The sequence below is a fragment of the Anguilla rostrata genome, chromosome 6, assembly GCF_018555375.3.
Source record: "Anguilla rostrata isolate EN2019 chromosome 6, ASM1855537v3, whole genome shotgun sequence".
Lineage (NCBI taxonomy): Eukaryota > Metazoa > Chordata > Actinopteri > Anguilliformes > Anguillidae > Anguilla > Anguilla rostrata.
The window spans coordinates 27344772-27365488 of record NC_057938.1 but is presented as its reverse complement, the minus strand read 5'-3'; the positions used below and the strand labels follow the sequence as shown (position 1 = coordinate 27365488).

The following is a 20717-nucleotide window of genomic DNA, read 5'->3' as shown; positions in this document are numbered from 1 at the left end:
TATCGTCGTAGGGTTTCGCCACAGTCAGTTAATGAGCCATTAACTGCTACTACTCCTTCGCCGTTTGTGGTGTTTACTTGCTGGGTGACGCTAGCTGACCGATCGTTCGCAAGTCACTTTTTACCGAATAAAAATTAACACTGTCAGCGGTGATTAACAAATCTACCAAGTATTTTAATAACTGATTTACAGGCGTGTAAATATGACAACGCACTTTGAAGAGCAAGTTTTCCACCTGTTGCATAAAGACAAAAATAATGTACATTGAATTTCTAATTATTATTATTTTCTTGCTAGCTTCTAGCTTTGTCACATTCGTGCAGCATAGCCCAGGTAGACATTTACGGGATGTACACGACTGACAAGCCGTCAAACACGTTTGACAGATGGAATATTTGCCGGTTAGGGTTAGCTAGCTAGTCAAATGGCTTGGTAGCCGAAGTTACGAACTGTTTTAGCATAGGCTACTGGACTACCACATATAGCAAATAAGCGTTAGATGATTAAGCTTTCTGCCAACTAATTATTTGGTTAAATGGGCTAAAGGAAATAGTAAAAATGACTTGGCTACCGCAAAACTTCAGAGGAGGATTATTTTATGGTCGTCTAGTGCAGCTGTAAATAGCACACATTATAATGAAACCACTACAAAATGGGATGCCTGCATTTTCTGACTTCGCACAGGTGGACCGTGGTCGGAGCCGCAATGTCAAGGCCAAGAGACGCCACCTCCCACCCCAGTGACCACAGATTGTAGCCCCTACTGTAGCTCAGTTCACTGCAGTAATCCGGAAGTGACGCAAGCTGTACCTCATTGTACCTCAGAACAAATATTGGCACTGTGCCCAAATGACGCAATAAATCATGAAATCGACCCATGGACAGTCATAAGACGAATAAAATACACCTATTATGACTATTTGTTCTTGTGAGAAAAAATTATTGACTTTGTATTTTGATCGCATTTGTACCGTGGAACTACATGGAAACCGGATATGAAAACACCTATACTGGAGACATCCGTAGTGGCGCTAGTGAGCAACCAGGAACTACAACACCAGGAAATGAGCTTCAAAAACGAAGTCTGGTTTTGGCCGCTTGGTTTTACAGACCCACGGCGAGGCAATGGGTGACGTCACAGTAGCTTTGTCCATATTTTTTACAGTCTCTGGTTTCAAAACGTGTTTTAGAGACCCACGGAGAGGCAATGGGTGACGTCACAGTAGCTTTGTCCATATTTTTTTTTTAATGAAATAATATTGATGACATTCATTCTAGCAACTAGAAGTACAACAAGAAATACAAATGTACACTACTCGAAAAGGTAACTCACTAAACTTAAATAACTTCCTTTGGTCACAAATGAACACAAAATCTAGAAATCGAGATTTGGGACTGCGTCTCCTCACTCGCAGACAGCAGCTGTACCTCAGGGGATCACTCGCGGGCTTCCTGGAAGAACAAACACAGAATGTGAGCACTGGCTGCCTGTCATCAGGCATGCTGCATTGTCTATGGGGTTGAACTGCTGCACATTATGAAGCAGTTAAATTTGATTTCACAGCTCATTTTTGAATGACATTTTGCACTTTATCGGTTCACTACACCTACACCTACAAAGCGGAGAGCGAATGATGTAGCCGATTGTAAGCGTGTTTGCATATTTCAGGTTTTGGCATCTTTCTGAGTAGGCTAACATTCCAGTAAGGAATTCCATCCATATTCGACAACTGTATGGTTTATTTTTTTCGCTAAGTTCGTTTTTTCCAGCGAGTATTTTATCGTTCATGTAGGCTACGTAATGTGGTAATGTAAATGCGGGTTTCAATTTGACGCGGTGTTAGTCTGTGTAGCCTATAAGTAAATTACTATCTGGATATAATCATCGCTATAAATAACCATTAGCTTCACCGTTATTAGCTGAATTTCTCTTCAATTGTGGGGTAGTAACAAACAGTTACTAGGCCGTATCGTTCAGTTAATCAGCATATCGTAAACAGTGCGTGGGCTGGGCAAACAGACGTTGGAAGCAAACTTAATGTAGGCGATCTGAAGATGAATATAGCCACTGAAAACATGAGAACAATGTGACTGGATGCAGATTAACGCAATATTGTCACAACCCGATCGCAGACTGCTTGATGTCGCTTCTAAGCGGTAGTCTAACCACAGAAATGTGTCTGTATAGTTGTGATGTAATGACTCACCAGCTAGGCCAATGAGGACGCATTTGAACTCGCGTACTCATTAATATTCATGATTGCCCCAAACAAATCTAGGTTTTAATTTCGCCGGCCGGCGTTGGTGGAACGGAGACAAAAACCGTATTAAACGCTTATACTTTAAGCGCTAATCATTATCGAGTATAGAAGGCGCTGTGCTTTTGATGCAATCGTAGGATCCGAGCTGAGGAAGAGCGAACAGAGTAACATCGCTATATTAGAACGGATGTTTCTAATTAAGGCAGGTTTGAAGACAGCTATGTTATGGGTCCTGTTCAGACTCTTGGTTCGCTTTTTGGTAGCCGGACGTTGACCTTAGCGACTCCATGTTGTCCTCTCGAATTGATTGTTTTGTTTTGCATTTTTGTTCCTTATAGTAATCAGTTCAAAACAACACGTATTACATGTAACAGTGTTAATGGCCAACGTGTTTATTGTGATAATTACTTGATAAAAGGCGCGCTGCTCTCTGTGGGGTAACGTTAATTGCACTTGTTTACGTCCAACGTTTGTGTTCATTAATGTGTTTACGAAGTTTTATTTTAAGCACTTAAGCAGCATAAGAAACGTATTTTTTAAACTAATATTTGCACTGAATTTAATGTAGTATTATGATAAACCATGTTTTATTATACCAGAATCGTTTAGTTTTCCTATAAAAACACTTTTACTTAGGCGTATCGCTAATTAACCGTGAGCCACCATTCATCAGAAGCTAGCGCCGGTTCTTCTGTGGTTCTATGGCAATCTTTGCATTTCTAAATTGATTGATTATCGCTTGTTAACATCCGATAGCGTTAACATTTCTGTGAATTGGGTTGGCTGAAAACTAGACTTCCCCCTGTGATCAGATCTCAAACTAATCACTTTATTGAAAGTGAGGCAGGTGTCATTTGATTTCGTGGTTCACTTGACTGTCACCAGTTTGCTATGCTCCTGTCGCATTCCGAAGTGTGGAAAGTATGCGTGGATTACATCTTCAGACCCTATACTATGGTAGTCGGCACCGTCACGGCCGTCGTTTATTACCTCTGGGGATGTGAGGGTCAGGTCAGTCACTTCATGGAGGCCAAGGCTTTGATGAGCACATGTTTTTAACTGAAAGCTGCTTACACCAGCCCTGGGCTTCCCAAACTCGGTCCTGGGTCCCCCCGTGTTCGCTGGTTTTTGTTCCAACCAGTCACAATTCAAGAATTATTACAAGATGTTATTTCTGCATTAGGTGTTTTTCACCTTTAGAGGGATTATTTACCCTCTTAAGCCACATTATGTCAGATAGCTATGCATGCCATAAAGAATAAAATTCTTGTGTTCATACTGCGCTTATTGTGGTATATTGCATAAAAAGAGGTAAAACCTCAAGTTATGCCCTATTCGCACGGGACTAGTATTACCTGGGGACCTCAGGCAATTTGTAATAATTGCGGAGGTCGTCTGTGATCTTAATCCCGTGCGAATCTGCCCTGTCCCTAATTTGTAAAAATTCCACCGCAAATTACCTACCATATTTCGCCAAACACAGAGGTCATGTGATAATATTAGTTCCGTGTGAATCGGCATCTCGGTGATTTGGGGTCGTATTTGACTGTTAAGCAGAGCAGAGCCTTGACATTTTCAATCATATCCGGGGGGATAATGTCAGTAAATTCATAGACATAGCTACATAGACGCCGCATTGGCTTTTGGATCGTAAATCAAGGTCGCCGCCATATTGGACCAGGCAAGACTGGCCTGGAAACAATCTATAATCGCTGCTAGACGCTCAAGAGAGGAGTGTGTATCAACGTTAGGTTTACGTGAACTGAATTACTTACGTGGTGGAAAATAATTCATTGTCATAAGGAATTTCCACAGTTCATTTTAACCTGGCAAGCTGGCTAGAAAGTAATAAATACATTGCTAGCTAACTTGAGTAGGATTGTAAGCATCAAATACCATTGATTGTAAGGCTAGCTTTGCTTGTTGCCTGCCTACACACTCCTCTCGAGCGTCTAGCAGCGATTATAGCCTAACTATCGAGATTCTAAGTAACTGGAGATACAACTTTTTTTGTATTCCACGTAGATCATAAACCCTTGAATATAAAAACGACTCATTGAAATTGGTTGAGAAATGTAAACGTTATAGGGCTTTTTATCCAGAAAAACCGCAGCTCCCCCGTTCACTTGTATTTGTCAGGCCAGTCATGCCTGGTCCAATATGACGGCGATGTTGACGTATCGCAGCAACTGGCCGAAGCAGTCAATGCGGCGTCTATGAGTAAATTCGAGTAAAATACAGACTTCGCTTATCCCGTGCGAATGCGCCGCACGAAAATAATTCTAAATCACATGAGGTCCCCAGGTAATACTCGTCCCCTGCGAATAAGGCTTTAAAGACTTTCCTAATTGGTGACACCTGGCCACTGAAAATTAACCATCTGGAAGATAATGACTTCAAAGAAAAAGAAAATGATAGAGAGTCAAACCTGCTTTGTGTTAAGCTCAAGGAAAAATTTCAGAAAGAAATTAAGCGTGTTCAACAACCCAATTAGATGGCTATTGATTTACCTCTGGCTTTCATTTGATCGAGAAAGTTACATCTAGGTAATTGTATGCAAAGTAGCACAATAAGCACAATATCATCATGGGAAGTTTATTCTTTATGGAATGTAAAGATATATATTTTAGAAAAAATACTAAGGAAAATTAGCAGCTTGTTAAAATTATGGGATTGCAATTGTGATTGGAATGAAAACCATCATACACAGGGTGGCCCCAGAAATGAGTTTGGGAACCACTGCACTAGCCTGTCTCTATATAGTTCCATTGCAACTTTAGTTTAGCTGTAGAATTCTTCCTCTTTTACCCCATCCATGACTGTTCATTGGTTCGTACTTAATCCATACAGGGATACAAATAATCATATTCTTGTAAGTTATTTAATAACTAATATTTTTTGTTTGCTGTTTGAAATACAAGAGCTTGATTTATACTGCAAGCATTTCACACACCTGTAGGATATGGGCAATGACTAATACGGTGTGTAACCCACCATCATCCTTCATGCCCCTTTTTAGTGCCATTTCAATACTTTAACTGAATTTAAATTGCTCAGTTTTCTTGTGCACATCCTCTTTATGCTTTATTACAGAAAAAGTGTAAAGAATCATTCATTGCTCTTGTATAGAGTTGGGTACCAAGCAAGATTTCACTAGACTGGATTGATTAAGGACACACAGGCTTCTAATAAATGCACTGTGTAAAAGCCTATTTGTATGTGTGTGAATGCCTGTCTGTGTCCCCTTTTCTCCAATGCCATGTCAACTGCAAAATAAAAAAAAGTAACACTTTAGGGTATTAATAATTGTCCTTTCCCCTCCCCCACTCACCACAGACACCAATTCTGGTGTGCAGCGATGGGTTTCGTGTCTTCCTGCAACGCCACTGTCCCATGGTGGTTGAGCAGTTCCGGCCCACGCCCTGGTGCTGGGGCGGCCGGCTGCAGACCCTGGTCCGTGTATTTATCAAATCCAGCCCGGCTATCACCTACAGGAAGTAAGGGCAGTCTTACTGTTCCACTGCCTTCAATTCATGGAAAGTGCCTGCTGTGTTTGTGTCTTTAAATGACAGAGGAAGCGAGAGTTTATGCATCCTTCGGATAATCTTTAATTTGTAATATTAAAAGACCTACTTGGACAAAAGTTTCTATTTATGGTGCAGGTACTCACTCTGTGAGCGTTAAATGCTTTTGATATTATTTTCCTTTTTATGGTCTCACCTGAAGAGTGGGAAAAAAGCCAATTATTGCTTCTGGACATTCTGAATTAGGAGAAAAAGAAACTACTTTCCTTCTTTTTGAGCCAAACCGTCCACCTTTTTACAATAACTGCAGAGGATAGATGAACTTCTGTTTCTGTGGTTTGTGGGTCAAAATCACACCCTTTTGTGTTCCCAGTGAGCTGATCAGGACGGGGGACGGAGGTCAGATCTCACTGGACTGGGTGGACAATGCAGGCAGTGCTGCCTATCCTGACTGCCTGTTTCGACCCACAGTGCTGATCTTGCCGGGTCTGACGGGGAACAGCCAGCAGACGTATGTTTTGCATGCAGTGAACCAGGCCACACGCAGAGGATACAGGTGTGTCACTAGTCCAGTGTTTCTCATCCTGCTGCCTGATCTCTATAGTGGTAAGGCCCAAATCATGTGGAAATGAATAAATATATTTGTAATTCATTTTTGATATTTTATATTTGATAATATTTTGTATTACTGTTCCTGTATCTGTACTGCTTCTGTATATTATATATGTTATTATCATGTGCAATCTGTATTGACATGATACAAGATTTGTGTACCTCTCCATTTCTGTCTCGCTTGACACTTTTTTTTATTCACAGTATTTATGCATTTCTTTTACTGTCCTTTTTAAGCTGGCTATTTCTGTAAACTTTCCCATGAAAAAAAAGTTTTGTTCTTGACAAAAGAATGTGAACAGTTCACTGAGAAAGTTCTGCCTGGAGAAGCTAAGATGAGCATCAGGAAGCGAAGATAACGCGTGATCAAGGGAAAGACGGGGTTTTGCTTTGAATTGGGATCACAATTGACTTGAGATTGCCCCTCTCTCTCTCTCTCTCTCTAGATCTGTGGTCTTTAATAACAGGGGATTTGGAGGTGAAGAGTTACTGGTGAGTAAGGGGTAAGGGGATTTGGGGTGATTGCACATAATAAAATGTTCATACAAGCTAATGCCACAACCAAATTTATTAAGAGAAACAGACCAGCAAGAATTTAGGATAACAAATAGTGATAAAGACTTTCACACCACAAACATTAGCATGGTACATAGGGCTATAACTGGAAATGAGGAAGTGAATGGGTCAGGGATTGTGTCATGGGTACTGAGGGAGTGTGAGATGGTGGGAGGGAATTGAAAAGGAAACAAAAGAAATGGGGAAAAATAGGAATGCAGGATTTTGTTGTGGTGTGTGTGTGTATGTGTATTTGTGATAGTGTGTGTGTGGCCTCAGCATTCATTTCCTGGCAAGTTGGCTTTGCAAGTTTAGAGTACTTATAAAAAGAGCCCAAATTTCTTTCAAATGTGAGATTTGATTTTTAAGTGAGGTGGATCATTTCTCCATTGACATGTAGTCTGTTAGGAGGTTTAGCCTGTGAGTGGTATTTATATATATTTAAACAAAATGTATTTAATTTCATTAAAAAAACAAGTAAAAACATTTATCATCCAACTATAGAGCACAAGCTCAATACATTATTTAGGACATAGGTGTGGGGTAGATACAAAAAAATCCCATCCATTTGTGTATGAACATCCTAACCCTCCCCAATCTCACACACATGAACACACGTCAATACATATACACAAACATCTGCATATATACACATGGCCACATGTACACGCTTTCTCTCATTGTCGTCTATGCATGTGAAAATACATGAATTGAAGTCTTGGTGTGTCTGCCAGCCAGCATCACCAAAAGGTGTACAGGCTCATGGTCAGGTTTTACCAGAGTGGAATATTTAACTCTAGGGTTTTTATTATACCATATTAATTTTAATATATACTTATTTATATGTTAAAAAATGTTCACGATGGGTAACAAGGCAACATCTGAAAAAGAAAATCAAATCTGGAAAGAACATTGGGCCTCATTCATGAATCATTTGTATGATCACTTTTTTTTATTTTTATCATAAACTGTGTGTGGAACATTTTGGAATTCATCATTTTTGGCTGGACCGCAACGGTGGAGCCAGCCCTACAAACGCGAATGTCTGTGAGTGACTGAGTGATGAAGTTAAACCATTGGTCGGCCGGATCACGTGTGTCATAACTATCAAATAAACAACAGCGCGGGTACAGCATTTTCTCCTCAGGCAGAGTGAAAAACAGTCCAGAGGATAAGATTACGTTACCAGAGAACAAGAAAAAAAGGTAGATTTAACTAGCTAACGTTAAGTTAGATAGATTTTACAGTTTAAATAAACATTTGCAATGTATTCTCTAGTGATGTTCATGGCCAATTAATTATTAATATTAATAATATATCATGAAATAATGTTCCAGCTAACATTAGCTAGGTAACGTAAACAGATTTGCAACTATATATGAAATAGACAAAATATCAGTATCAACCTGTATCTAGTTATGTAGGAAAAAATGTCCTTGTTATCACCAGTGGTTATTTTTTCAGTACTTTCGCGATTTTTTTCAGTGGGGGCAAATAAGTCAGAAGTGGCCCAGTGCTAGCTTTTGGTTGCTAAGGGGACGTGTATCGACCACCCCATATAAATTAATGGAACTTGACATAAATCTACTAGCATACTGTATAAGTGTCCTGTCTTGCGTATTTGAGGTTAATATGAGAAAGGGTATCGCCATCAGCACGTCCAGGAATCCCTACATATTCACAGTTGTAACCCAAGTCGCAGGATGCAAAACAGCCATTAGGAAAGCAGTTTGAAATTATGAAGCAACGTCTGCGCCATTGGGTTTAATGGGTCGCGATGAGATAATTCCGAGTGTGTTGCTTGTCTTAAAGTTGATATACTGAATAAGGCTGTATTAATATAACTAAATGTAGCCTATATGTATGAAGTTGGTTTTTTACATTTAGACAATTTATTATGTGTATTTTTACAGGACTTACATTTTAATAGGTAACGATGTCCTGTTCCCTCTAATAAGTACACTAGCGGTTCAGGTGGTCGGTACACGTCCCGCCCCTCGGGTGGTCGATAATGTGCTCTCGCTCTAATGTTACTTTCGCTAGGGAGGGGCTCAAGGTTCCCAAAGTTTTGAAGGAAAAGAAATGCTTTCTAGTTCTAAAATATGTAACGTTAGTGGTGGCTACTACAATATTTTAATGTTCTTACTGGTTGCGTGATCAAATATTTGTGATGTGACAGAATTATCTAACGTTACTCATTCTCAAATGTAACCTTATTAGACAAGTAGACAGGCAGGAGTAGTAAGTGGAGCAGGAGAGCAGAGTGAAACAGGAGAGAGGGCAGAAAGAGATGAGTGGAGAGGAGAGTGGAAGAGGACAGGAGAGAGGAGAGAAAACGAAGACTAAGCACAGGCTATCAGGCTGGGACCCTAAATGGGTAGACAAGAGCCAGGCTGCTAACTTTGCCACCGAGGCTAATATACAGTGCCCTCTGTAAGTACTGGGTCAAAGAGGCATTATGTATGAATAAATAGATGTCAATAAATATGTTCTAAAATTTGTTTTGCAGTCAAGTGCTTTTTTTATTTCATATTTTTAAATGACCTATTAATATTCACTCCGATGCCGGTGGCACGCGCGCACCACCCAGGTACAACAAAAACCTTTCCCCCGCTAATGAAAAAAATCCTAGAGGAAACACTGTTAGGTCCAGCCATATACTAGGTTTTAACCTGGTCTTGTTTTCTTATCTGTATTTGTACATGGCTGTTTCCTTATGATAATCACATGAACAGGATTGCATATAGAATTTACAAACAGTTCAGACTGATGATCTCATACACCTGGGATATACACAAAAACAAAGGTCTGCACATGCGTCTAGAATCTTATATTGGTTTTTCATAGGAACAGTTTTAAGAACAGAAGTAAGAATAATATAAGAAAGGTTTTGTGCTACAAGGTCTCATTAATAAGACCTTGTAGTACCTGTGTAACATTAATGCCCAAATATTTAAAGCCATTTGGTGTCCAGGAAATGGGGCAGAGTGAATAAAGGCTGGCTGTTGGCTGTGAGTGAAAAAGACAAGCATTAGATTTATTAAAGTTTATCTTACATCCAGAAAGCTTGCCAAACAGTCCAATAGTATTTAGAATATATGAAATCAAGTTTTCTTGATGAGCTGTATATAACAATATACAGACAGGTGACAAATTAAAGGAAAACCCTTATGTGGCAAACACGCCTGCCACAGGCCACCGAAGTGGCTTTCCTTGGGGCCCTCCAGCACAGAGACACAGGGAGATGATGTTAAAACAGTCCACATTTATTCCACGAGGGTTTGGCAAGATCGTATAGCCAAATGAGCAGATGTTAAACCCTGTCATGACAGAGAGCTCCTGATGTGGGTGGGGATGGCAGATTTAACCTGTGCGCAGTGATTACCTCACTACGCACAGGTGCAGCCACTCCTGTTCCTGGGTCCAATTAGCCTGGCCAATTATCTAATTCTTAACCCATTATCCAATTGGCCAGGTCTAATTAGCTTGACCCAGGGCAGGTGTGGCTGCTTAAACCAGCCATCCCCACACCACACCTTATGAGTAAAGTAAATGAGTGGAGAAACATTACAAATGCAGATGCTTCCATACAGGTGTACTGCATGATACAATTAAGCAATTAAATTACTGGCATGCTCTATGGCATGTATAAAAATGCTGAGCAGACCCAGTTGACCTTGATTTTGGAGCAAGATGGCAAGAGGAAAAGATCTAAGTGACTTTGAAAGAGGGTTCATTATTGGGGCATGGGTGGCAGGAGCTTTAGTCACAGTCTGTTCAACTGGTGAGTGTTTCAATACAAGCAGTGACTAAAGTGACATCTGCATTTGGATCTATGGGAAAGACATCAGTAAATAGGGTTGGAAATTGTGGTTGAAAGTGCATTTGATGACCGTGATGCTTGTGCAATAGTGCGATATGCTAGGAAAAACAGATGAGAAACTCTTCCTTGCGAGACTGACAATGTCAATGGAGGATGTGACCAGACTGTGTCAGCTAGAACAGTCTGTCGACAACTAGAAAGAGAGGAATATTGTAGTAGGGTTGCAGTGCATAAATCCCTAATTACAAGGACAAATTGTCAGTACTCCCTCATGGACTTTGTGTTTTTGTCTCCCCCTACCTGTCAGTGTGTATTGTCACATGTGGGTTGGCTTTTGTTTTCTTCACCATGTGCTCTGGACACCGCCCCCCACCTGTTACCCCTTATCCCACTCACCTGTTCCTTGTTCCCTCATAACCCTCTGCCTATTTAAGACTGCATGTCTCACCTTAGTTTGTCAGTTCGTCCCAGATTGCTCCTGTGTGTCATCCCAGCCTGTTTTATATGATAGTTTTTGCTTGTATGACTTCTGCCCGATTATTCCGACCTCGGTTTCGCCTTACGGATTTTGGATTGTTTGCCGGCCTGCTTTGTCTGTACCCGTGCTTGATCTCTGCCTGTCCCTGGATTTTGTCTCTGCCTGCTGTTTTGGACTGACCTTTAATAAACTGTTTTGAACAGAGAATTCTGCTGTGGTCTGCGGTTGAGTCCCTACCCGTGTCGTGACACAAATGCCCATTTGAGAGTTCAGTGGTGCAAAAACCATAGGCACACTGGTCTGCAGAGGTGTGTAAAAAAGTGATATGGTCAGATCAGTCATTCTTCACCATATTCTTGACAAGTGGGTGAGTACATGTGTGGCGTACACCAAGAGAACGGTACAGGCCTGAATGCTTGACCCTTTCAGTGAGGGGGTCCGGTGGCTCTGTTCTGCTGTGGGGGACATTTCCTGGCATGGTTTGGGTCCACTTGTCCCCTTAGAGGAAAGGGTCACTGCAAATCGATGCTGTTATTCTGCGTGATCACCTTTATCCGATGATGAAACATTTCTATCCTGATGGGAGTGGTCTCTTCTAGGATGACCATGGCCCCATCCACAGGGCGTGAGGGGTCCCTGAATAGTTTGAGTATGCAAATGATGTGAATCATTTGCTGTGGCCATCGCAGTCATCAGATCTCAACCCAATTGAACGTGAGAGATTCTGGATCATGGTGTTACAGCACCCTCCACCACCACCATCAAAACACGAACTGAGTGAATATCTTTTGGAAGAATGGTGTTCCATTCCTTCAGTAGAGTTCCAGAGACTTGTAGAATCTATGTCAAGGCGCATTGGAGCTGTTCAGGCGGCTCGCGGTGGCTCAACACCCTACTAACACACTTTCAGCGGTAACACTTACATTTGGACAATGCAAATGCACTTGTGGTCAAGGAGTTTTTGATCCAGGACATGTATTGTTTAACCTGCTGTATATTTACAATCTCAGTATTTCATTGCAAACAAATTCATTTTTGATTTTTTGCCTAGGCAATTGCATTTGTGGCACTTTATTCCTTCCTAAATTATGAATATAAACTAATCTAAGTTAGTATTGTAAATGGTACTAATGTCTTGCTTCATTTAAGCCATTTTTCAAGTCTCTGTAATGCTCACATCGGGAATTATAAAGCTTTAAATAGGGTATCCTTAAATGGGCAAGGATTGGCCAGATTTGACATGTGCACAAAGGGGTTAATTGTCGATCAAGCCAGATTGTACTACAAAGGACGACAACATCGTAAACAACATGTGTGGTATTACGCACAGCTATTTTGGAAGGTACCCAGGCGTCACACATGAGCGTATATTTCACAAACGGATTTTCCTAGACAATATATGACCACTTAGTCTCGTAAGGGACATCTCTATGCGTAAAACCAATGGTAAGGTTGTATATTTATTCCATATTTAGTCGCAGATATTGACAGTAGAATGACATGATATAATTTTTGAAAAATTCCTCTTGTTTATTTCAGTGTTCAGTGAGCATCGTTTTTCACAGCTGTACTGGCAGACCTTCGGCTATTGTTGGTGTTACGCGCTCCCCCCTGTTCTGCTTTATTCCCGTTTGTCTGTCTGTCCCTCGCTCATCTCTCAGGTGCCTATGATTAGGGGCCGATTGCACCTGTAGTGCCCCTCCCTTCAAAAGGGCTCAGTGGAGAGTGGAGAGTGAGACTCCTGGCTGGGAGCATTCCCTTGTGTTTGGTCCCTCTTCCCCTTTAGTGTTTTTGTCTAAGTTTCCTACTTTTCCTTTTTCTTTTGGGGAGGGAGGTGTGGTAGTTTAGTTATCGTGGCTTTATTGTTTAGTTTTTTCTCTTTTGTTAGTTTAGGGAGAAGTCCTGGGTCCGACGGCCCACTGCATGGTTGGCCCAGGCTTCTCCTTCCTTTTGTTCTTTTTGGCCAGACCTCCCTGCTCTTATTGTTTCATCATTTGTGAGTATTTTTGTGTTTTGTTAGAATAAACAAGCAAATGAATTTATTTAACTCGGTGTGGCGTCCTATAAATATGTTCCTGCCTCTGGTAGAGCCAGTGGTTTTTGAGGCCGTAACGGTTGGCTATATCTTGTTGCTACAACGGAATATAAATTTTTAGTGGTAAAAAAATGTTTTCTTGTATGCCCAAATAGACACTATTATCCAGTGTGTCGTGTAGTTACAGATGTGACTGCAGGGAGGGGGTGCATTAGACATTTTGGATAGATTTGGAGACACTGGGTACATTACGCTGAGGTTGTTGATGTTCCCATTTTACAGAAAATTTGACTTACTGTTGGTCTCTGTATTACATTTCCCCCCCTGAAGTCATTGTGCCTTTCCCATTCATTCCATGCACTCTCCCCCCAGACCCCCCTGACGTTCTCTGCAGCTGATACCTCAGATCTGGAGCGTGTGGTCCAGCACGTGAAGGAGCTCTTCCCACAAGCACCACTCCTTGGGACCGGAGTCTCTCTGGGAGGGTAAGTGCTGTCACAAACATGCAAAAAATATGAGCATATTTTCACCAGCTTAACATGTGAACAGATTTTCAGGATAAAATGGTTTCATTTTCATGGTTAACTAGAAGATTTTAACCGACAAACCAATAAGTTAATTTGAATGAAAAGCCAGGTATGCCAGGCTTTTAAATCCTGCGACTGTACAATCAGTGAGCTCCATAATGTTTGGGACAAAGGTTTTGGAGGGAATATGAATGAGTTTAGGGGTGGTGGTATAAAAGACATGACAGAAAAAAATTATGCAATATTCAAACTTGATTTTCTTTTCTCTTATTGCCATTTTATTTTATGTAGAAGTTGGAAAGTAAAAACTAGCCTAACCCTTTCCCTTTCTTCATGAGCTGCTGTAGAACTTTTGAAATAACTCAAAACTCTTCAGGATAACCAAACAGTTATTCTGAATATATAGAGTTTCACTTTGAATGTTCGATTGAACAAGTAACGTGAAAAATCTATTTTTTGGAATAGTGCTATTGGCTTGTGCTAGCTACATCACATGGTTTCATGGAATTGCAATCAATGGCTAACACTAGCACTTGCTTTGTGTAAGTTTGATCACCACTGCAGTGAAGTTAAAATAGTCAACAAACTACAATTTCTGTGAGAAATGTATTGTCCTGCTCATGTGCAAAACTGCTGGGTCATTCTCATGCACTCATGAAATCACAAGTTCAAGGTTAATATATGAAAAAAATTGTTAAATTTATGTAGATTGTTTTCAAATTTGTCGTGCTTATGTGCACAACTGCTGGGCCATTCTCAGGCACTCATGAAATCACCAAGGTTAGTATATTAAAAAATTATATGTATGAAAATGAAAGTATTTTCATCAGTATCTTCATTTATATAAATATTTTTCATTTTCACCCAAAATCTCATTACTGTGTCATTTCTAGGACTTGAGGGTGTCTTTTAAACTAATTAAACAAATAAAGATTTGACGTAAACATATTTATAAATAAAATATTTATGAATTCAGTATTGCGTTGTCTTAAACACATACAATGCAGTTGAAAGATTTTAATATTTAATCTAAATTTTGGTTTTTCTGTGATCTAAATTTTGGGATGCCTGTTATGGGAAAATGATAAAACGTTACAGCATCAAATAACATGTTTACGCACACGTGAAGGTGGGTTGATATAACGTGGTTTACCTGTCTACGTTCTAAAGATCCATAATTTGAGATTATTTGGTATTCTGAACACAGGGATGTTAGGGAGTTGTTTTGTCTTTTTCTACATAATTATTGGTCCTATTCATGTCAAAGCGTTTTTGTGTCTCGGTGAGCCAATCAGCAGCCACAATCATAAACCTCATTCATCTGGAGAAAAACTGCCATTGAATTAACATCAGATTTCTCAGGATGCAGCGCCTCCCCATGTATTCTTTGGAACACCGTGAGTCTATGTTACCTCTTTCAGTACAGTTGAACCCCTTTTGCAGACTGTACCTCAGTGCTTCCTTCTGAACCACACACTTCCCATACTCCTTGTTCCCCATATCCTTCTATTCAAATTAAAAAAAAATAAATAAATAAAAAATTCACTTTCTAATGCACTTGCAATGGCAGTTTTTATTTTTTGTTTTTATTTTTTATACACTGCTACATGTGGTCTTAATTTACAGATTTGATGCTTTTGCATTTATCTCCGCCAGGCGTGAGCCTGGAGGGGATCATGCGTTTGGTTGTGTGTGTGTGTGTGTGTTTGTGCGTGTGTGTGTTTGTGCATATGTGTCCCTGTCTGGAGATAATCTCGCATACTACTGGGCCGATCAGCCTAATATTTGTTGTGCATGCTGACAGCAGGCCAAGGACCTGAATTCTCAAATATTTAGCAAATTGGTCAACGAAAAGTATTTTATTTGAATTAATTTCCATCATTGTTGTCCATTGAAATAGATTAAGTGCTAACTCCTCACTCCTCCTAACCAGCCGGTAGGGGCCGCAAGTGATCAACAACTGCTTCCAAACGGACAGACACGCCTGGCGGAGATCTGCACTCTATTAGTTTGAACTTATGCACTTGCTGCAAGTTACTTTGTATAAAATGCATCTGCTAAATGATAAAAGGTGGTATAATAATAATAATAATAATAATGGTAATAATTATTATTATTTTGACACAAACTCTTTCTCCGACTCTTTGCATCCAATCACAATTGTCTGGACTCTTGCCTCTCTCTGTTGAGATATCAATATCTATGTATTGGTCAGACTCCTCCCTGAATAAAAACATTTTCAAAAATGGTTGTCTGTTAGGAGTTCTGAATAAGTTAATTTTTTGGTATTTGCTTCTCCCTACATTTTCCCGTCCCCTATCTCAGGATGCTGCTGCTGAACTACCTGGCCAGAAAAGGCAGCGAGGCTGGGCTTCTGGCAGGCCTCACCATGTCCGTCAGCTGGGACACCATGGAGTCATGTGCCTCCTTGGAAAAGCCTATCAACCGGCTGCTCTTTAATCGCCACCTCACTGGGAACCTGTGCCGAGCCATCAGCAGGTCAGCATACAACACCGTAGCAGGCGTGCAACCAGACATGTCTGTCGGAGGTGGCTAGTTGTGCCTTAAAAAAAGATTGTAAATGTAGCATCATGGCCTCTGATGTCCTCACACAGCGATTTCTGAGCTTAAATGTGCTTGTTTCCCAATGAGTTATTGGTTGACTAAAGACAATACAACTGCATCAGTATCTTGTAAAACATTAATAGTAGGCGGCAATACCAATAATGTCCATTTTACAAATAGCACAATCATGCTAAATTGTAGTATAGCACACACAGATTATTGATGAGTCAGCACTATCCTGCTGACAGGAGATAGCACAGCTGCTGGGATAAACACGTACATAGTAGCAGTAAGCTGGCTACAGATAGCCTAGTAGCCAGGCCTCCACTACTAACAGGTATCGATAGGAATAGGAAAAACAACACGGTGTGCCTTCTAGCTCCTTTTATCTAATTCAGACACTGCAATTTTTCCATTTTGTAATATGATGAGTGAATTGGCGTGCTACCGTGACAGACTACCAATACTTTGATAATGCTAAAACTGTCTCTGGACAGACTGACAGTCCATTTCGGTGACACAGTGCACTCACTACAGCTGGCAGGGATGGGACGGGACCCACAACAGAAACAACACGAGTAACCACAGATTTACAGCAAGGTGTACTGCTATTATAGCTGCAGTTGAGGCCAAAAGTGTACATACACCTAGGCTAAAGACATTCCAACTCAATTTTTCACAACTCCACACATTTCATGTTACCATACGTTTCCTGTGTCAATTTAGGGTATCTACTTTATTTCCATAAGAGGTCATTTCAAAATAATAAAATAATAGCTAAGGGACAGATTTATTTCAGCTTTTATGTACTATATCAGATTTTCAGTGGGTCAAAAGTTTGTATACACGTATAGTATTTGGTGGCATTGCCTTTTAATTTCTCAACTTGAATCAAACGCTTGGGATAGCCTTCCACAAGCTTCTCACAATACTTTGCCGGAATTTTTGCCAATGTTTGTACAGATGCTCGTGGTGCCTTCAGTTGTTTGGAAATTTCTCCTAAGGAGGAACCGGACTTGTGGAGATACACAATTTTTTTTCTCAGGTCTTGGCTGAGTTGCTTGGATTTTCCCATGGTATCAAGGGCAAAAAGGCAGTGACTCTAAAGGTAGGCCCTTAAATACAGTCATAGGTTCCAATTATTCCAATTTTTGGAATCTTCCAGACTGTTTAAAGATACAGTCAACTTGGTGTATGTAAACTTTTGACCCACTGGAATTCTGATATAGTGAATTAAAGCTGAAATAAATCTGTCTCTGATCTATTTAAAATTACATCTGATGTGGACAAGGTAGATGCCCCAATTGACTTGCCAAAAGAAACATGGTGCAGGTACACTTGGTCAGTCTGTGCCGTCCAAATGGAAATTATTTTCTTTAAGAACATGCAGTGCATCTGAGCTGTTGCGCTTCACTCTCCGGCATTACCGGGAGCAATATTCCTTCAAAGCTGAGTTCAGTTATTCAGCTATGCCGGTTACACTGTATCCCACACCTACGTGACTAACCCGCCGTCCACAGACAAAGGGACACGTGCGCACAAACCAGAGACTGTAAAAAATATGGACAAAGCTACTGTGATGTCACCCATTGCCTCTCCGTGGGTCTGTAAAACACGTTTTGAAGCTCAATGGCGGGCGCGGCCATGTTCTCGATTTGGAGCCAAAACCATAGAGTTAAGCGGTCTTGTGATTTTTACAATGTGATTGACAGTCCGGTGCGGAAAAGCCCATCAACCTGAACGAACGATTGCAGAACGAACTTGTGGCTAGCTGACTGTCTGCCGTTATGTTTTAAAATATATGATCAAATGTTTACGGAGTTTAATTTCCATCCGTGACTGTACTGTGTCATGTAATCACGTTATATGTATGACATTAATAATACAATTATGTTCAGTTATCTTCAATTTATGTTTCTTGGCAAAACGAATATGCTTAGCTAGCATATCAGCTTGCCAGTGAGCTAGGTAAGCTATCCGTGGTTAGCTCACGCATTAGCAATATGAACTACAGGGGAAGAACATCGACTGCACTGATGGTCAATCAATCAGAGATGTGTAGGCTACTGGTGATTTGACTAGGCTAATTTTCATATAACAGTCTGGTAGACCTGCTGTTAACCAAGCAAGTTATCGTCGTAGGTTTTCGCCACAGTCAGTTAATGAGCCATTAACTGCTACTACTCCATCGCCGTTTGTGGTGTTTACTTGCTGGGTGACGCTAGCTGACCGATCGTTCGCAAGTCACTTTTTACCGAATAAAAATTAACACTGTCAGCGGTGATTAACAAATCTACCAAGTATTTTAATAACTGATCTACAGGCGTGTAAATATGACAACGCACTTTGAAGAGCAAGTTTTCCACCTGTTGCATAAAGACAAAAATAATGTACATTGAATTTCTAATTATTATTATTTTCTTGCTAGCTTCTAGCTTTGTCACATTCGTGCAGCATAGCCCAGGTAGACATTTACGGAATGTACACGACTGACAAGCCGTCAAACACGTTTGACAGATGGAATATGTGCCGGTTAGGGTTAGCTAGCTAGTCAAATGGCTTGGTAGCCGAAGTTGCGAACTGTTTTAGCATAGGCTACTGGACTACCACATATAGCAAATAAGCGTTAGCTGATTACGCTTTCTGCTAACTAATTATTTGGTTAAGTGGGCTAAAGGAAATAGTAAAAATGACTCGGCTACCGCAAAACTTCAGAGGAAGGTTTATGGTCGTCTAGTGCAGCTGTAAATAGCACACGCTATAATGAAACCACTACAAAATGGGATGCCTGCATTTTCTGACTTCGCACAGGTGGACCGTGGTCGGAGCCGCAATGTCAAGGCCAAGAGACGCCACCTCCCACCCCAGTGACCACAGATTGTAGCCCCTACTGTAGCTCAGTCCTCTGCAGTAATCCGGAAGTGACGCAAGCTGTACCTCATTGGTCCAGAACAAATATTGGCACTGTGCCCAAATGACGCAATAAATCATGAAATCGACCCATGGACAGTCATAAGACGAATAAAATACACCTATTATGACTATTTGTTCTTGTCAATAAAAAATTATTGACTTTGTATTTTGATCGCATTTGTACCGTAGACTTACATGGAAACCGGATATGAAAACACCTATACTGGAGCCATCCGTAGTGGCGCTAGTGAGCAACCAGGAACTACAACACCAGGAAATGAGCTTCAAAAACGAAGTCTGGTTTTGGCCGCTTGGCACAAACGCACACGAACCCCTATCTTCTCATATTTTGCAGTTTCCCCATTTAGATTAGTTGTGTATGTAACATGAAAAGTGCGTTGTGAAAAACTGAGTTTGAATAGCTTTAGCCTTAGTGTACAGTGCCCTCGGAAAGTACGATTTGGAAAGGCACACACCTGTCTATATAAGGTCCCACAGTTGACAGTGAATGTCAGAGCAAAAAGCAAGCCATGGAGTTGAAGGAATTGTCTGTAGACCTCCAAGACAGGATTGTGTCCAGGTACAGATCTGGGGAAGGGTACAAAAAACGGATGCCACTCCTCAGTAAAAGGTTCATGACAGCCCGCTTGGAGTTTGTCAGAAGGCACCTAAAGGACTCTCAGACCATGGGAAACAAGATTCTGGTCTGATGAAACCAAGATTCAACTTTTTGGCCACAATGCCAAGCGTCACATCTGGAGGAAACCAGGCACCGCTCATCACCTGGGCAGTACCATCCCTAGAGTGAAGCATGGTGGTAGCAACATCATGCTGTCGGGATGTTTTTCAGTGGCAGGGACTGGGAGACTAGACAGGATTGAGGGAAAGATGAACGGAGCAAATTACAGAGAGATCCTTGATGAAAACCTGCGCCAGAACGCTACGGACCTCAAACTGGGGCGATGGTTCACCTTCCAACAGGACAACGACCCTAAGCACACAGCCAAGACAATGCAGGAGTGGCTGTGTGCTTAGGGTCGTTGTCCTGTTGAAGTCTGTGAATGTCCTTGAGTGGCCCTGCCAGAGCCCGGACTTGAACCCGATCTAACATCTCTGCAGACACCTGAAAATAGCTGTGCAACAACGCTCCCCATCCAACCTGATAGAGCTTGAGAGGATCTGCGGAGAATAATTTTTTATTTTTAACCTTTATTTACCCAGGGTAGGTTCACTGAGCATGGATGCTCTTTTGCAGGAACGCCCTGCTTCACACTCATACACATACACACCTGGGAGCTGCCCAGTACAACCACAATCCTCTATTGTTGGCCACTGAGCAGCTCCACTGGAGGGAGGGAACTTTTTTTTTTTTTTTTTTAGCCAATTAAATCAGGGGATGATTAGGTGGCAAGTTTTTGTGAGAG

General features: G+C 41.0%; 1 protein-coding gene across 5 annotated transcripts in view; it reads left to right on the top strand.

The window, feature by feature from the left end:
- Positions 1-1347: 1347 nt before the first annotated feature.
- LOC135256958 (phospholipase ABHD3-like) overlaps positions 1348-20717 on the top strand; it is a 37693-nt gene continuing 18323 nt past the window's right edge. For 2 of the 5 annotated variants that reach the window (XM_064339272.1, XM_064339271.1), the window contains exons 1-6: positions 1348-1473; positions 5598-5758; positions 6159-6341; positions 6844-6889; positions 13661-13773; positions 16141-16314. In XM_064339272.1, the coding sequence (XP_064195342.1) occupies positions 1363-1473; positions 5598-5758; positions 6159-6341; positions 6844-6889; positions 13661-13773; positions 16141-16314 (788 nt within the window). In that variant the 5' untranslated portion in view covers positions 1348-1362. The other 3 variants (XM_064339274.1, XM_064339273.1, XM_064339275.1) reach the window with 3 other exon arrangements.